Consider the following 17,274-nt stretch of genomic DNA (forward strand, 5'->3'; position numbering starts at 1 on the left):
CAATTGAGGACCTGGACGAGATGCAGAACTGGATAGACATGCGAGTGCCAACTGCAGAAGCAGACAACTCCTCACTCCAACATCAGCCAAGTCACGTCCAGGTATATTTATGAACACGTTCATCAATAATTCGATCAACCTAACTGTAAAGACAGCCACAATTTTCGAAAATTTTGCCGATCTTTTTTAGACTGGCCAAAGTGCTTTTCCAAGCGCTCTCAAGATAATACTCTATGAACCAGGGGCAGATCTAGGATTTTCTCAATAAAATTGACCAAATGTCGACCAAATTGACTTTCCGAGCGCTCCCAGAACACCAGAACGCACGCAAATTTTTGAAAAAGCAAGTGAAAATGACCTTTTTGGGCACTTTTTGGAAAATTTCGACCAAAACATTGCGTTTTTTCGGCAAGCTCTCCCCTTCAGAATTAATATATATTCGCGCCGAAGTCACCTTAGGGTTAAAATAATAACAAAGATGGGTCCCTTTGGTTGGTGAGGGGGTCCCCCCTAAATCAAATCCGCCTTGCTATGAACCATTGTTTTTCTCTTCGCTTAAACTTTTTGTGTTTTCAGCGGAAGTTCGAGAAGCAGAAAGCGTTTGACGCCGAAATCGAAGCAAACAAAGACAGAGTCCAGTCATTCGAGGAACTCGTTAACGGTGCGGACTAGAAACCATATTAGTCTTTCGGATATCTTTAACTGTGTTTATGGTATCCAATAAAAATTCTTTCCATGCCTATTAAGAAGTTAATAGCAGCTGAAGCAGATGCATATTTTGAACAGCTCCAACTCCCCGTTTTGCATTAGTTTTAATGATTGTTCATATTTCATTATTTAGAATATGCCATTCGGTTTCTTGTGAAAATCAAAATTTGTATTTTTAGGTTATATACAGTGCTGAGTTAAAATTAGACAAAAAGTGAACAGAAAAAAAAACTTGAGCATAAATTTGAGCATAAATATCATGGTGAAAAATTATTTTAGGAAATTCCGAATCAAAATTTTACCCCAAAAGTGGGTCATTTTGTCTTTTTTTAGTTAATCAAGAATTAACGCTAAACCCGAGTTAAATAAAAAAGTTATTTCAAAAGAAGCCTTCTTACGCAGTCCAAAAAAATTTTGGATTCGGAACTTTTCAAAAAAAATTGGGTTCGGAATTTTTCAAAAAAAATTGAACCATGTTAATTCTGGCAAAATTTTAAGCAACTTTTAATTTGTTCATTTTTTCTAATTTTGACCAAATTTGAGAAATACGCGTTTAAAGTTTCCAATATTGTTTGTTTTGTCAGGTTAATTTATTTAAATCAGCACTGTACCATCAATTTACCAATTAAAAAGTTTCGGTTTCAGTGAAACTAGACAGCAAAAAGACGACAGAAGAGCAGAAGCAAATTCTGCAGGAGAAAATGCGAAAAGTGAGCGAGAGCTTCCGACACTTGGTCACTATCACAGTTATCAAAACTTCCCGACTAAAAGAAGCGAACCGTCAACGTCTCTACTATACGGTAGTTATTAGCTGAACTAAATTCCAGATCTTTTGGCTAATAATAACATATGGACCGCTCATCCAGTGGCTTGCCAACATTGCTTACAACTCATTAAAAAACTGCTGTTTCTAAGATAAGTTAATACCGCGCATTAGATCCATTACTAAAAACATATTATAGACATTGATGGCATGGAACACTTTTCGAAGGTGTGGAAAAAACTTTCGACATCTTTCCTCCATTGGAGGGTAGTGATTTTGATTTTTGAAACTTTTGGCATTTCAATTTCTTATTTCAAAAACTCTAATTAGCTAAAAGTATTTTTCGCATGCTTATTGGGCCCTAAAATTTATGATTAAATTAGATTGTACTGGGTTTTGTCTATGAAAAAAAAGCCGTTCACCTGGTTCCTGTCGGCTAATGGAAAATCTTTACCATCTTTCGATCTTCATCAAAAATGATTTCTTGTACAGGCATATGAAGACTTCAAATTCTGGCTCAGTTCGGTTGAAGCTCAGTTCGGCGATACGAGCTTCGGCAATGACTTGGCCACAGTGACTAACCAGAAGAAGAGACACACTTACTTTGAAGAGGATGTGAGGTTGCACGAGGAGTTATTGCTCGATTTGAACAAACTAGCCGACGAATGCATCTTAGCCGAACAATTTGATCCGAAAGAGGTAACTTTCATAATTATTTTTTTCTTTGGCGGTAAAATTATTATCTTCAAAGATAGACCGCATTTAATTGTGCAGAAAAAAACGAAAAAAATTTGAAATTAAGTTTTTTTGAACTGTTTTTGGGAAGGCTAGGAAAAGAGGGCGCCATGAAAAGCTTTAGCAACCAATTAATTAAAGAATTCTTAACGCTCAGTCAGAAAAAATAGTTTCGGACCAGTCCTGTACATTTTTTGATCATTTGATAGAAAATGCTACGTGTCCTCGAAAAATCAAATTTTTGGTTGGCTGACGGATCTATATCACAATTAATCCTAAAATGTTTTACCAACGTTACTCTATAAATTTTAGTTTTTTCAGGAATAGCCCCTGCTTGCATGTACCTCTTCTTACCAAATAAAACAGAGAAAACATGCCATCGTTTCTTAGAAACCCTAAAAAACGAAACCCCTGACACTAGACTTGGGTTAATATTGTTGGATTTCGAGCAGGTCGCTTTTTAAGCGTTTCAAAAAAACTTCTAAGAGCCCAAGCTGTCTGAATGTTTTTTTCATCTTTCTCAAAAATATTTGTAAAAAATGGTGGAACTCGGATTAAAAAAGGAGTAAAAAACAAACCACAGGTTTGCATTAGCGCTTAAAATGTTACCCTCACTGGCTTTGGAAAAAAAACTGAAAACTCTTACGATAAAATAGCCGAGAAACTTCAACTCAACGAGAAAATTCAACTTACGATAAAAAAATCGAGAAATTTCAAATGTTTTGAGGAAGCCTAAAACTAAGTGTAGCTGCCATTTTTTGTTAAAATTTTTTTTAGCTTGTAAATGTCAACGAACGAAGTGAAAGCACTTAGTTAGTTCGGGTAGTTTTTGTCCGACCAGTCTCGAACGGCAAGAAAAATCATGGCGTATTGTGGATTTTTGTTAGCTTATTTTGACAACCACGAAGAAACTCGCAAGTCATTGAGTACCGCTAAACCGCATCAAATTTTAATGCATCATAATTTCTCAGTGGCGAAAAAACTATTTAGAGACTAACTTAGTGAAGAATAGATTAATTTCTCCTTTCATTGAAAAATTAAGTTAAATGACTTTTCAACTTGTGAGTGTTTGTCTAGTATTGTCTTAAAAGCACATGAAAAATTGACCGGAAGAAGTGTTTGAAAAAATGTCTGTCAATTATCTGTAAGTTTATCATCTCTTATCATCTGTTTTTTTTATTATAAGGTTACGAAAAGATCATTTAAAGCTGTTTCGAAGGTGTATTCTATTTAATGTATATTCGAGCCAAAAATGCATCAAATTTTTGTTTTGGCTTTGAAAACTTGTCTTCGGTTGTGTTGTGTTCTAGGTTTTATTTCCAACCGTAAATTAGGTACCACGAACAATCGCCATAACTGCATGGTCGATCGTCTATATTAAAGTTTTTTAGTCGTGAATCGGATGAAATTTATAAATTTTCAAAAAGTAATTTCAATATCAAGAAATACTGGTTTAAAATTTTGGTCAAAAGTCGAGCGAATAAAACGAGCGGGCTTTTATTATGCTTATAAAATAAGTTTGTAATCAAACTAAGCCGCGAAAACATATTTGTGTTCCAGAAAGTTGCTTTGGAGAATTTTTCCAGCGCCTTAATGGAAATAAAGTTTTCAAAATCCTGAAAGAAAAGAATCTGCGAAAAATGAAACGTTTACGATAACTGAATTTTTGAGAAAAGTTACTACGCAAAAGTATATTTTAATTTTTTTTACATGAAAAAAAGCTGTTAACAAGTGTTATCACCTGTTACTATGAAACTCTTAGGCTTTCGTTCATGACGCAAAAATGACGCAATTTGAAAAAAAAGCAAACTGTTTTTTTTGTGTGTGGCCGGAATTTCTTAGGGAACTTGAACGGCAACCGCGGCAATCCTTGTTCAAAGTGGTTTATTTTCATCAAAAAAAGTATTGATCATCAAAAAACGATTTTATTTTTTCGGTTTTCTTGTCTTTTTTACTTGTCATTTTTCAAGTATCTCATGCCTGTGTTCAAATTTTTAAATTTCTTTTGTTTTTAGATTGAGCAAAGACGAGAAGATGTTAATAGTCGATTTGAGGAGGTGAAAACTTTCACTGCCGACCGAAGGAAGACTTTGGATGAGGCTTACAACTTCTTCAAACTACTCTCTGACATCGCAATGGAAGAAAGTTGGATTTCGTAAGTCAAATGATTCGACTCGCTCTCGAAAAAAATAAAAATTCCAAAATAAAGCTTTTTTCTCTGACAGAGTCAGTAAAATCATTTATCAGCAAAGAAAATTACAAAATACAAGCTACTCAGCCGTTTCCGGAAAACTATTTTGTTGCATTAATTAAAAATATTTTCAATTGCTGATTTTCAGTGATAAAACTTACTTATTTTTAGGTTGAAACATTTTGAAGAACTAAATACAAAAACTGTCGAAAGAACTCAAAAAACATCGAATAATTAGAAACTATTAAGACTCTGTTTGCAGAGAAAAGAGCAATGTGCTTGCGAAGAGTACAGACTTCGGCCAGAACTTGCCAGGGGTGGAGAACCTAATCAAACGCCACAAGAGACTCAAACTGGAGATGGAAAACCACTCCAAGGTCGCACAGGTGGGTCAAAAATTCAAAATGCTGCCGAAAAAGATACTAAATTTGACTCCTTTCCAGTTTCTGACTCTTCGTGAAAATACGATGATGAACAAACTTCACTGCTCTGATTGCATTTTTCGTATTCGCTTAATCTTAGAAAGCTCGTTTTTTTTTGCTCGTAATGTGTTCATGAACGTGAGAATTTTGTCCATAAAAGAAATCAAACAGGCAACTCGTCCAAACGACAGTTAAATTGGATCAACCAATTGATAAATTTTCTACCTGCGCAAAACTTTGATACTATGCTTCGTTATCTAAATTTTCAACTGACTGAAAAGACTCGTCAATTATGTCGTGAATTGGGGCGAAGCAAAAGAATTAATTAGTATAAAAATTTATATTGAGATCGATTAGAGTGATGATTTTCCGCAAAGTTAGTCCCTATGTAAAATCCTTGTCACTGAGAAAAGTATACATATAAAAACAAGATATGTCTTCAGGGTTAAATGTCTTATTCATGATGTCTAATTCTAATTCAGGATGATGTTCCCGTAGGTTAGACTCGAACTAGCAATATTAATATTAAAAATAGAACCAGATCATCTTTAGTTTAGCTGCAATATTTCATGTAAGCTCATAAATTTCTTCTTTCTAAGTATCAACTAGGCGTCTTAATTTGGATTAATTCTCATGCCATAGCTTTTAATGTCGGTCAATTTTTCAGGCACTGAAGCCGATACTCGAAGATATTGTGGTGAACGATCTGATTGGCTCTAAGATGGCCCAATCACGCTACTCTGCTCTGATGAGTCAATGGGAAGAGTTCTGCAAGAAGGAACAGAAACGGTCAGTCAGAGCGAAAGCTTTCACTTAGGCTCCAATCACTAACTAATACTCCTGACACTTTCTCAAAAATTTGCATGCGGAGCAGAAATAACAGTTTGAAAAGGGTCTTAGTAGAATTTGAGGACAACGTTGACAAATAATGACTCAGAGCCCTACTAAAACAGCCAACTTTTCCCCTTAATTGTTTGAGAGGGCACGGTATTTACTGATTTTGACCTCAAAAACGATTTCAGTCGACATCGAAAGTGAACACATTTTTTTTAATACTACCGCCCAGGCTTTGACTTCTATGTTCTCGTTACTCATTGTATTTCTCATGTAGATGAGAATTTTGAAGGAGTAACCTTTCATGATTTTTTCATTTCAGCGATAACTTGCTGTCGGAGTCGCGTCTGTTCCACGAGCTGATTCGAGACGTAGATGAATTGAGAATGTGGATTAGTGAAAAAACGCAGTTGATGCAACAGGTTAGTCAAGAAGCACTCAACTAGTCAGCTATATTTGAGAAAAACTTTTGAGGGTTCCAATTAAATAAGTAAGCAAGTATATCCGGTTACTGTGCAAGTAGCACAGAATGATCCGACCACAATCTTTAAAAATCCACGAAATTTTTTAAATTAAATGTAGTTTTTTCTGCGTGGTGTGATAGAAATATCTGACAAGTAGCAAAGAATACTGTGCAAGTAGCACAGAATGTTCCGACCACAATCTTTAAAAATCTACGAAAAAAAATTCTATTAAATGTAGATTTTTCTGCGTGTTGTGATAGAAATATCTGACAAGTAGCACAGAATACTGTGCAAGAAGCTCAGAATGTTTCGACCATAGTCTTTAAAAAACTACGAAAAAAATTCTATTAAATGTAGATTTTTCTGCGTGGTGTCATAGAAAAAACTTACATATTCAAGAGTCATACCATAGTAGTATCGGCAAACAGAACAAGAGTTTTTGAAGGAAATTGACTAGAAGAAAAAAATTGCTAAACTTTTTAAGTTTTTGATTCCCAAGAGGCCTTAAAAATGTCTATAAACTAATTTAACTCGAGTCAAATGAAAATCAAGCATATTTAAACTATCGTGAACGGCCTCAACTAAGCATAAATAAGCGTGCTCGCTCGCTTTATTCGCTCGCTTTATTCGCTCGAATTTTGGCAAAAAATTTTAGAATTTTCCAACCGGTTTTTCTCAACTCTGGGAAAACTTTTCAAATTGAAAAGGCTTTAATGTGATATATCAGTAAACTCTCTCCGATAATTAGTTGTGGTAGCTGATTTTACATGGAAAACAAAAAGAAAAAAAAAACACTCAAGAATACAAAGTTCTTCCCAGCTACGATTTCAAACCAGTTTTTCACGATACCTAGACAACTTTTCAAAATTTTTTTTTGTCGATCGATTTACGAAAGGTCTTGTTTATGATAAATCACTCGAAAAAATTTTGATAATTATTTGTTGAATCTCTTTACGTAAAAAAGAAAAAAACCGAAAAAAAACTAAAGCACGCCTGAAGACAAAATTCCTCCCATCCTTAAAGGCCCGAACAAGAAGACTGCTCGCACCAGGGCAAAACCCTGAAAATTCCAACTGCCCACTAACGTGCTTCCATTGTTTTTTGATTAACTGAAAGTTTTGATTTTATAGGTGTTTTTTTGTTTCCTTACAGAGATCTCAGGTAAAAAATATTTTTGTTCTCTAGGAGTAAAGGAGTCAATGTCTTCATTAGCATGTAAAACATTTTGTTCAAAACTATGATTTCATTGCAAAAATTGGTCTCAATAAAAAAACTGATCCTAGCATGAAGCGTCGAAAAATTTTTTTGTCATTTAAAACTTTGGACGTTCCAAACATTTGGGGTTAGAAGTCTTATTTTTGTTAGTATGTTTCCTTTTTATTTTTTCCGGAACACTAAGAGTAACGAAAACAAGAATAAAATATGGGACAGCAATTTATTTTTCATTTTTTTTTAAGATGATTTCAGATTAAAATCACTCAATACTGTTTTTATTAATTCAAAACAAGAAATCGACTGGTATCTCATAACAACCTCTCAGACGATCTTCCAATTCGATTTCCTTTACAGATTTGAGTTGGCATACTGCTAAAACATCCTTAGTTCTATAAGCTATTTTTTATTTCAATTTTGATAGTTGCTTAAAATTTGTGCTAGAGATGGTTTTTGTTCAAAGCCACAAATTTAAAGATCTACATTTACGGCCTACTTTTAAAAAAGTTTTAGGGTGTTGGTTTTGGGATTTTTTTCCACTTCCGCAGTTGAAAAAACGCGATCAATTTTCAAACTCGAAAATGGATTTCAATTTTTAGTTTTCTCTGCGGAATTAAAACTTTTCCCATTGATCCAGTTTTCCTAAAATTGGATTATTTGGCTTTAGGAAAAAAGCCAATCATGAACAGATCTTGAAATATAAAACCTTTAAGCCTGTCGTTTCTGGCTTGAAGATTAATAAACTATTGAATTGTTTTATCGAAGTTATCGTCAGGGTGTGTGTGTGGGTGTGTGTTGTAGGATGACTATGGCGATAACTTGGCGAGTGTGGCTGGTCTGAAGAAGAAACACGAGGCTCTGAAGAAGGACATTGCAGATCACGAGGAGAAGGGGTCCATGCTGCAGATGAGAGCAGACAAACTCATTCAAGAGGTATGACGGGGTGTAATAAATGCCTGACTACTTTTTTTTCGAAAGAGAGCCGCTTCAGATTAGTGATAATGAAAGACATCCTCAATTAAAGGCCGCGCTTGTTCGAAATTTAGAACTACTTTAACTAAACAAGACTTATTTTTGAGCAGATTAAATTAGAAGACTCGTCTTTCATTCAAAAAAAGGGAAAAAGGGGGCTGTTTTATACTATGAGGGGTGGGGGGCAGGACTGCCGAAACGAGTTATGCGAGTAATGTAGCGACCATCTCGATTGAATGAAGATATGACGCAAATTGCACAACCCTATGCTTTATGCAAGGTCTACTATGCCATTTAGAAACGAAAATTCAGCACAAAAATCAAGCTCAAAAAGGAACCTAAAACTGACAGAAACTCAAGTTTTTGTTGAATGAAACTGCGATTAGTTGAAAAGATTGTGATCAATCATCTTTAAATTTTAAAACGATTGGTGTTTTTTGTTCTCAGATTTTTGTTGCACGTACGATAACTGGATTCCTAAAACACAGATCGGTCCCTGAAGAAACATTTTTGCTGCACCCATAGAATCTGGAAGCAGCTTTTAAGTTTTTAAGCTCGCAAACTTCAATTCTTTATGAAACAGATTGGATCTGATTTTCATACTTGCTTTTCCATGGAAGACCCAAGTATAACAACTGGAAACTTTTTTCTGTATCGAGTTATTTTTTTGTATCGAATTATTTTTTTTCGGCATCGATTTTTTTTCTGTATCGAATTATTTTTTTCTGCATCGATTTTTTTTCTGTATCGAGTTATTTTTTTTGTATCGAATTTTTTTTTCTGCATCGATTTTTTTTCTGTATCGAGTTATTTTTTTGTATCGAATTATTTTTTTTTCTGCATCGATTTTTTTTCTGTATCGAATTATTTTTTTTATCGAATTATTTTTTTCTGCATCGATTTTTTTTCTGTATCTAATTTTTTTTTCTGCATCGATTTTTTTCTGTATCTAATTTTTTTTTCTGTATCTCAAATATTTTCCCTTGTGTAGGGCAACCTGAGCAAGGACAACCTGAAGAACTCCATTGACCAGTTGTGGAGTGACTTCAAATCCCTGCACAAGTTGTGGGCCCGGAGGAACGTCAGTCTCCAGGAGAACTCCGCCTACCTCCAGTTCATATGGAAAACAGACGTCATCGACTCATGGATCAGTGAGTACTATCTTGTTGTTCCCACCTTTTGAAACATGGGGAGAAACTTTGTATTCAGTTGTGTTTTAGTTTTTGTTTTCCACGTAGAAGCAAGTACCACAAATAATCATCAGAATGGGTAGAGTTATATATCATATGAGAGCCCTGTAGGTCGGGATTCCAACGACAATAACTCTTTTTCGGATATTTGTCCAAGTATCGAGATAAACAGAATTAAAATTTTAGACTTTTGGTATTAATTCGGGCGAATGAAGCGAGCCAGCAGTTTTTCAATAGCTTATTTTTATAGCTTAATAGCTTAAAATAGCTTAATTTAAGCCGTGGAAACGTAGTGATAACGTAATTGACAATTGTTTTGTATTTTGAGGTTTTTTACTTGTTTATGGAATCAAAAGTTTCAAATAACCAAAACACTGCATACAACCTTCAAAAATTTTTCGAAATAATTCTTGATTTTTTGTTTTTCTAGTCAATTTTCTGCAAGAATTACCACCAAATTTTGCATATTTTACTATGACTGTTAAATATGCCAAAGCTCTAATTTTTTTCAGTTCCTTTTATTACACCACGCAAAAAAAACGACACTGATTTGAAAAACCAATTCTGTTTTTTTTTTGAAGTCTATGGTCGGAAAATTCTGTGCTCCTTGTTTATTTACGCTTTTTTTAACCTGTTTTACTTTTTACACGAAAAATTGACAGAAAGTTTACACTCGGATGCTTTTTAGACGCCTCAATAGAAAATACCATTTTATAATACGACATGACAAAAAAACTCCCAGGGAGCAAATCGACTATCCCCAAAGATCCAATGCAACTTATCACGATCCTACGTTTATTGAGCAATGTATGGGTTGAAATCGTATCAAAAGTTTTTTGGTATAAGTTTACAACATTCCGTTTTTGCTAACCAATCCCGAAGTTTTTCTAGAGAAGCCTTTGGCGCCAATATGAACAAGTTTGAGGGGGAGCGCGCGTTAAAAAAATGCAATTTTTTTTGGTCAAAACTTTAAACTTTCCAAAAAGTACCTAAGAACGCCTTTTTTGACCTTTTTTAAATAAAACTTGCCTGCGGCGCAGAATTTTTGTTGTTAATTAGGGTCAGCATGGTATTTTCGGAGAGCTCGGAAAATGTAATTGTTCTACCTAAAAAATCGCAAACGATCCTACGATGCAACTTATCACGATCTTATTTTTATTGACCATGTATGGGTTGAAATCGTATCAAAAGCTAGTTTAAAGTGATAAAACTCTTCAATTAAATTTTTGTCATTACTGAAAAGTTTAATTTGAGGTGGCGCATTTCAAAATGAATGCTGTACCACTAATTTAATATTAAGGTGGCGTTAAACTTGCCCAAAAACGATGAAATTTTCTTACTCCTTGTCTCAATCCTTGTCTCAATAGTAAGCTCCTTGATTGTTCAATTATTCATTACGAGGCCAAGCTGTGCATTATGTGAATTGTTAGCAGATTCCGCAGCAAGGGCGCTCCCTGTGTTCTTCTTTTGTTTTTTCATTTTCTTTGTTCCAACAAAAGTTTTGACAGGTTCAAAGACTTTTCTCTGCAATCCATGAGCATACAGACAGAATATCCAGTGCACATTTTGGCCTCGTTATGATGTTTTGACTGTTTTCGATGAACTCGACAAAACATTTGTGCTCGGGTTGTTTTCTTCTACAGTCAGCTTTTGATTTTTCACTAGAATTTTTGTCAAAATTTTTGAATATCATTCGAAAGCTTTTGTTGTTTTGAGCTCAAAATTAAGAAGATTTATCTCCTGTGATCATTTTTTAAAAAATTATTATGAAAGTGTAAGGATTGCCAATTTGGCCAATTTGGGACAATTAACGAGCGATATGTTTGTTTCTGTTAACATTTAAGCGTAATTTCCATCCCGCTCAGAAATTGTTTCAAATTGGATTCAGGCATGCTCTTTGATCTAATTATTACTTTGCAATAAGCGAAGTTTAGGGGCAGTACAAAAGTGCCGAAGTATAACAATGCCGAAAAAAAAATTGTTGTTCAACAGAGCCGAAAAAATATTTTTGTTTTTGTTTTTACTCGTCCCAATTCACTGGCATGCAATTTAATTCAAATGGACAAAAATTAAAAAACACGATTGCCCATTTTAATTGCTGTCGCTTGTTAGTCAAACAAAAGTTCCCTCCATGGCGTCATTAATTTTTCTGAACAAATAGTTAGCTTAGCAAGTTGTCAGTTTTTCTAATCGGTTTCGCTCCAAAGTAAAACGATATTCACGCAAACAATTTCTAAACAAAACTCAAAGTTTTCAAAGATCATCAATTTTTGGCGCTGTTGAAAACATTTCCAGTTTCGGCACTGTATTATTTCGGCACTGTTGAACGCCCCCAAAATATATCATTTTGTACATTACATAGCGGGTGCGGGTAAGGGATCTTTTATGTTAAACGGCCCAAGGCTAGAAAAACAAAAGAAGATTGGTTCCTGGTTAAAATAACAAATTGTTTTGCGTTTTCTGTAATTTAAATCAATCATTTCTAATCTTGTTTCTCGATTTTCTTAATTTAAACCAATCATGTTCAATCTCTGTGTTTTTGGTTTTCCTTTATTTTAACTATCATTCCTCAATCAAGTCAAATCCAATTGCTGAAAAAGTTAAGCGCCGAAAATGGGCCCTATAATAGAAAAGACCGCGGGAAGGATTTTCAGAAAAAAAAACTCGAAACTTTTTTTTTTGATTTTTTTTGTTTTTTTTAATGCATTCGGAACAATCAGGGCTTCGCCCTGATATGAGCAGTCTTGTTTCATTGAAAAACATCACAACAAAGCCAAAGTCTAACTGATTTTGTCGGCCACAAATTTCCAAAAACTGTAATACATGTAAAATTTTGATCAGTTGCTGGGTAAATACTATTTCAAGTAACACTAAGCATAGAGACTAGCTCATTTGCGAAGATCAAAATATCAACTGAACCCGCTGAAAAAATAGATCATTTCAGATTAAAGTTCTTTTTTTAAGTTCAAAAACCTATCCTATTGTGGCTATTGTGCCTATACTGCCATCTCAGTCTGCAATCACGCGGCTTCTAAATAAAATCAAAAACCAAGTATCTAAGCACAGCATTTCTCCAGATAACCGTTATTTCGAAATACCTGATCACTTTGACGTTCTCAAAACCTATAAAATCAGGGTGCGTCTGGAGCATAGTTTTCCGATGCTCAAAACACAAAACTGTTTGAAACGATCCGGTATTCAGATCCAGCAGAGAACTTTACCTTACTTTTCCGTTTTTTTTTCTAAAAATTGTTTTCTGTCGGAATCATTTGTGTTTTTTGCACCGCAAACGATTATTCTTTTTCTATTGATAATCCGTAGAAAACAGTGATATCACAATACGTATCAGCACCGCCTAGTCTTAGCTCATTTGGTAAGCCCTAGCTAAAATTTTGTAATAAATGAGAACTCACGCACACCAGCGGACTTAGAGGGAGGGGGCACGGACACCCTCTTCCCTCGGGGATTCGACCCCCTGCCGACCCAAAGAATACCCCCTTTGAACTATTTTGAGATATGCAGTTGGCTTACTGACCCTATAATTTTCTAAAGGCGCCTTGGGTGCCAATATATACTAATTTTGAGGGGGGAGCGCGCGCCAAAAAAAACGCTATTTTTTTATCAAATTTTTCTAAAACGCTTTTGGCCTGTTTTTCCAATTCGCCTTCCAATTCCAAAATTTGGTCAAAATGGGGTCTTTATAGTGATTTGGGAGAGCTCAGAAAATAAATTTGGTCGACCTAAAAAAACTGTTGGCAAATTTTTACACTTTTTTGAAAATCCCCACTCGAGAAAACCCTAGATCCGCCCCTGCTCACACACATATCCACCAGATATTTAGAAAAAAAAAAGAAAAAAACTCGACAAGTATCAACATAAATTTATTCGCCTAACAAAGATGTTGAATTTCATAATCCGTGCTTGTTTGTTGTTTCAGACGACAAAAAATTGCTGATTGAGAGTGACGAGGTGTGGAGAGATCCGATTAGGACAATGGGTGACGTCATAGTCCTCATCCACCGACACGAGACATTCAACAGGTCCCTTGCCACCTTCGCCCAGGACAACATTCGGCTAATCAAAGGTATCATTATATTTATTCTAGCTTTCTTCTCTTACATTTAAACTGTGATTCAATTGAATTCAAACAATAAATGAAAATTATGTAGCAATGTAAGAATAAATGGAATGAGTAGACAGAACTCATTTCATGGCTTTTCAGAAAGAGAGTCAAAAACGGTTAGTTTGAATAAAAATGTCAATTTTTAGAGTTGCACAACAAAGTTATGAGTTCGAATGGAGTGGTGAATGGGACAAGTGTGGATTCGGAACTGCGGGGGCTGGGATTTGACTTCGAAGGGGTCATCACTCCCAGGAACAGAGAGAGAATGTCACACAGCTTTAAGACCATCATGGACAGGTAACCAGGGGCTACTCTCATCGGCAAAGGACCACATGCGCGAAAAATCTCAACCAATTAGCGCCCTTTAAACTGTATAAAACTGACTGAACTTAATGCTTAAATAGTTTTCGCGCTTGAGAGATTCCCCTAGCAAACTTCATTATTCTTTCTCGCTTTTTCCACCAGATGGGACAGCCTGAACACGAAGAGTGGGTCCAGAGGGAAAGAGCTGGAGGAGAGGCGGGACTTCTACCAGGCCATAGAGGACAAGTTCCTCCTCTTCGCCAAGAAGGCCTGCAACTTCAACTCCTGGTTCGAGAACTCCGAGGAGGACTTGAGAGAGCCTCCAAGGTGTCACTCCATCGAAGAGATCAAGGTCACATCAGTTCACATATTCGAATTAAAGTCATCAGTTTATGGCTTCTCTCGAGCTTGTGCTATCGTAGTCAGAATTTATTCAAAACAGAATTATTTTAATTATAATTTTTCATGCATTTGGATATGAATTTTTTCACATATAACACAAAAAGACATTGACAAACATTTTTGCGGGTCAAATCGCGGATTGAAAATTAAGTCCAAATTTTTTAATTGAAACCTAAATAAATACGAAAATTTTTTTGTATTTCACGAGACAAGTAAAATTGGTAATCTGAGAAAAATTTCTCGAAAACCCAGAAAAATATGATATTACAATTAATTTCTTATCCAGTCAAGGCAGTTCATATATTAGACTTCAAGATAAATTTTAACTTCTATTACAGGCTTTGATGGCAGGTCACACTGAATTCCTAGAATCGCTGGAAGACGCCAAAAATGAACTGGAAGACCTGGTCCAGCTGGACAAGGACATCAACGAGGAAGGGAGACAAGCCAACCCATACACCTGGTTCACAATTGAGGCCATACATGAGACATGGATTAATTTACTCAAAAGGGTAAGTGAATTCGCGCTCCTTGTGGATTTCTCGATAAACTTTAAATTTAATTTCATTAGATTTTTCAGAGGCAGCGATTTTTTATTTTGGAATTTTCGTTGACTTGTTTAATTTGATCAAAGTGGTTTTTTGATATCCCCATATTTTGTTGTAAAATTACCACAGTGCGCTAGTTTCGAACTTTTTTAGATAGTCTACAGACTAAATACGCGTTTTCCAGCACTCTGAAAAATTTATCACTAGAAATTTATCAAAAAGAAATTTATCAAAAAGAAATTTATCAAAAAGAACTAGAAATTTATCAAAAAGAAATTGCCTGAAGGTTTGTGCTCGGGGTGATTTTTTTCTCCACACAAACTTCGATTTTCGAAGAAAGTGACAGACTATTTACGATTGGGTGATTTTTTTTCTCCAGACAAATTTCGACTTTATAATTAGAATTTCTGAGCGCAAAGATATTTTACCTGTGATCTTTTTTTTCGTAAAGTATGAGGGTTTGAAGATTGCCAATATGGCCAATTTAGGTCCAATAACGCGCGATAATTTTCAGCATCAGCGGTTTTTGTCGAAAAAGAATCGTAAAAAAATTAAATCTGATGTCGAAGGGACAAAAACCATCCGAGCACATATATTTTATAACTTTTTTGAAAGTAGGAACATTATCCCAGGTCGACCTCAAAACAAAAAATACTTATCATACATTTCCATACCATGAAAACTTTAATGGTTCAATTCCTTAAATGGATTCTATGGAAAAACGAATCACACATATTCCATGTTCAGCCTTGCGTGAATGATGATTCTTTTTTGTTTCAACCATTGAAAATGGAGAAAAAACTTTGTAATCGGGTGTGTTTTAGTTTTTTCCTCATTTTCCAAACAAACTCAGCAACCACAAATTGTGATCTGAATGAGTGGTATATCACTTGAAAGCTTTTTGAGTCGTGATTCGAGCGGTTTTGAATATTTCCAAAAATTTCTCCCAACTTTGAGGAAAATTGGTTTAAAAATTTTCAATTTGTGAAAATTTGAGCAATCAACTGGCTAATTTTGAGCAAATAAGCAATCGAGTAACGTTCGTTATACTTAAATTGGCCTCAAAATAAGAAAATTGGTTTGCCTAAAAAGATTAATTTTGGGTTTTGAAAGCTTAAAAAAGTTTTGCTTGCTGATAAAAGTATTAGAAAAATGTTTAAAGTTATTGTGCAAAAATTTTTTTTGAAATTTTTTTTTTGCTAAGTCTGTCTGTCGATTAAGCCTGTCTCTGTCTAATTAATCAATTTTCGACGTTTCTATATACTTCTCTCATCACAACAAGCGCAGAACACGACACTAATTTCTAAAAAAAATGTAGTGTTTTATGAATGAGCTCGGAAGATTCTGTGCTACTTGCACAGCAACTGGTTATCCTTGTTTTTGTGTAGTTTATCATAAAATACTAATGCAAACATCAGTCAGACAAAAAACATGCAAGAATTTTACACCGGTATGTGTTAATTAACATTTTGAAATGAGATGATTGAGAGTTTTTTTGTTCTTCCTTTCTCTCACTTTAGTGCACTTCTTTTCTACAGAGGTTTTCTAAGTGGAGGGTTTCTATTCCTGCTGCAATATTTTGACTCCTAATATAAGACAAAATTTTGAGTTTTAGTCATCCAAAATTCGATGTCTTAGATTACCACTAAAAGCTGGTGAGTGGGTCAAATTCCTGAGGGTAGAAGTAATAGTTTATACTTCGCCTGGTTTGCTTGGTCGTTTTTTACATCGTTGAAATGCATCCTAAAACAAGAAGATGTTTAACAAGAATCTTATTAAAACATTTCTTCTCATAATGTTTTTAATGACTCAAAGTCAGTACGATGTTGAAAAATTATTCAAGTCTAAACTAAATAAAACAATATTTAATAAAGTATAAAATGTTTGATGAGCAAACATTCTCAAATAACTTAATCTCAAAAACTAGCCTTCTGTGCAAATTTTACCTGAAAATACGATCTCTTTAGAGCCTTAGCAGATCTCGCAATGTCAATGTAAACACCTTTAAAAAACAGTGAAAAAAACTTTGAAGAAACAAAACTGTACAAAGTCAACGGTGGCGTCCCTCATGCTTGAAGGACCGAATGCTTGAAATTAATTTTAGCTTACTTTCCGCCAATCAGAATTGAGTATTCAAAATCTCAAAATAAATCGTGAAAATCTCAAAGTAAGAAAATAAATCCAGGCCATTAGTGTTAATATTGACCGATTGGATAATAAGCAGATGCGTTTTCAAGACTGAAGATTTCGTAGATTTTGACCTCATTAATTTTGATAATTATTTGAATCGTATTGGGTTGTAACCCGCAATTCGTAATTTTTTTTATTGTTTTCCACTGATTTAATACATTTTCTGTTAATATTGACTTCGATTTTGTGAGAAAGGCATTTAGCCAGTAGAAACGCT

General features: G+C 34.7%; 1 protein-coding gene across 1 annotated transcript in view; it reads left to right on the top strand.

The window, feature by feature from the left end:
- The window catches only part of LOC134853340 (spectrin alpha chain-like), a gene marked incomplete in the record, with an annotated part of 65,877 nt that overhangs the window by 36,655 nt on the left and 11,948 nt on the right, over window positions 1–17,274 (top strand). Inside the window, 14 exon segments of the mRNA XM_063869317.1 lie at window positions 1–101; window positions 577–661; window positions 1,354–1,508; window positions 1,964–2,170; window positions 4,222–4,361; window positions 4,660–4,783; window positions 5,487–5,608; window positions 5,976–6,075; window positions 8,131–8,262; window positions 9,293–9,452; window positions 13,429–13,575; window positions 13,761–13,911; window positions 14,080–14,269; window positions 14,658–14,831. Of these exon segments, the coding sequence (XP_063725387.1) occupies window positions 1–101; window positions 577–661; window positions 1,354–1,508; window positions 1,964–2,170; window positions 4,222–4,361; window positions 4,660–4,783; window positions 5,487–5,608; window positions 5,976–6,075; window positions 8,131–8,262; window positions 9,293–9,452; window positions 13,429–13,575; window positions 13,761–13,911; window positions 14,080–14,269; window positions 14,658–14,831 (1,988 nt within the window).

This window comes from Symsagittifera roscoffensis, chromosome 8 (assembly GCF_963678635.1).
Source record: "Symsagittifera roscoffensis chromosome 8, txSymRosc1.1, whole genome shotgun sequence".
Taxonomy (NCBI): domain Eukaryota; kingdom Metazoa; phylum Xenacoelomorpha; order Acoela; family Convolutidae; genus Symsagittifera; species Symsagittifera roscoffensis.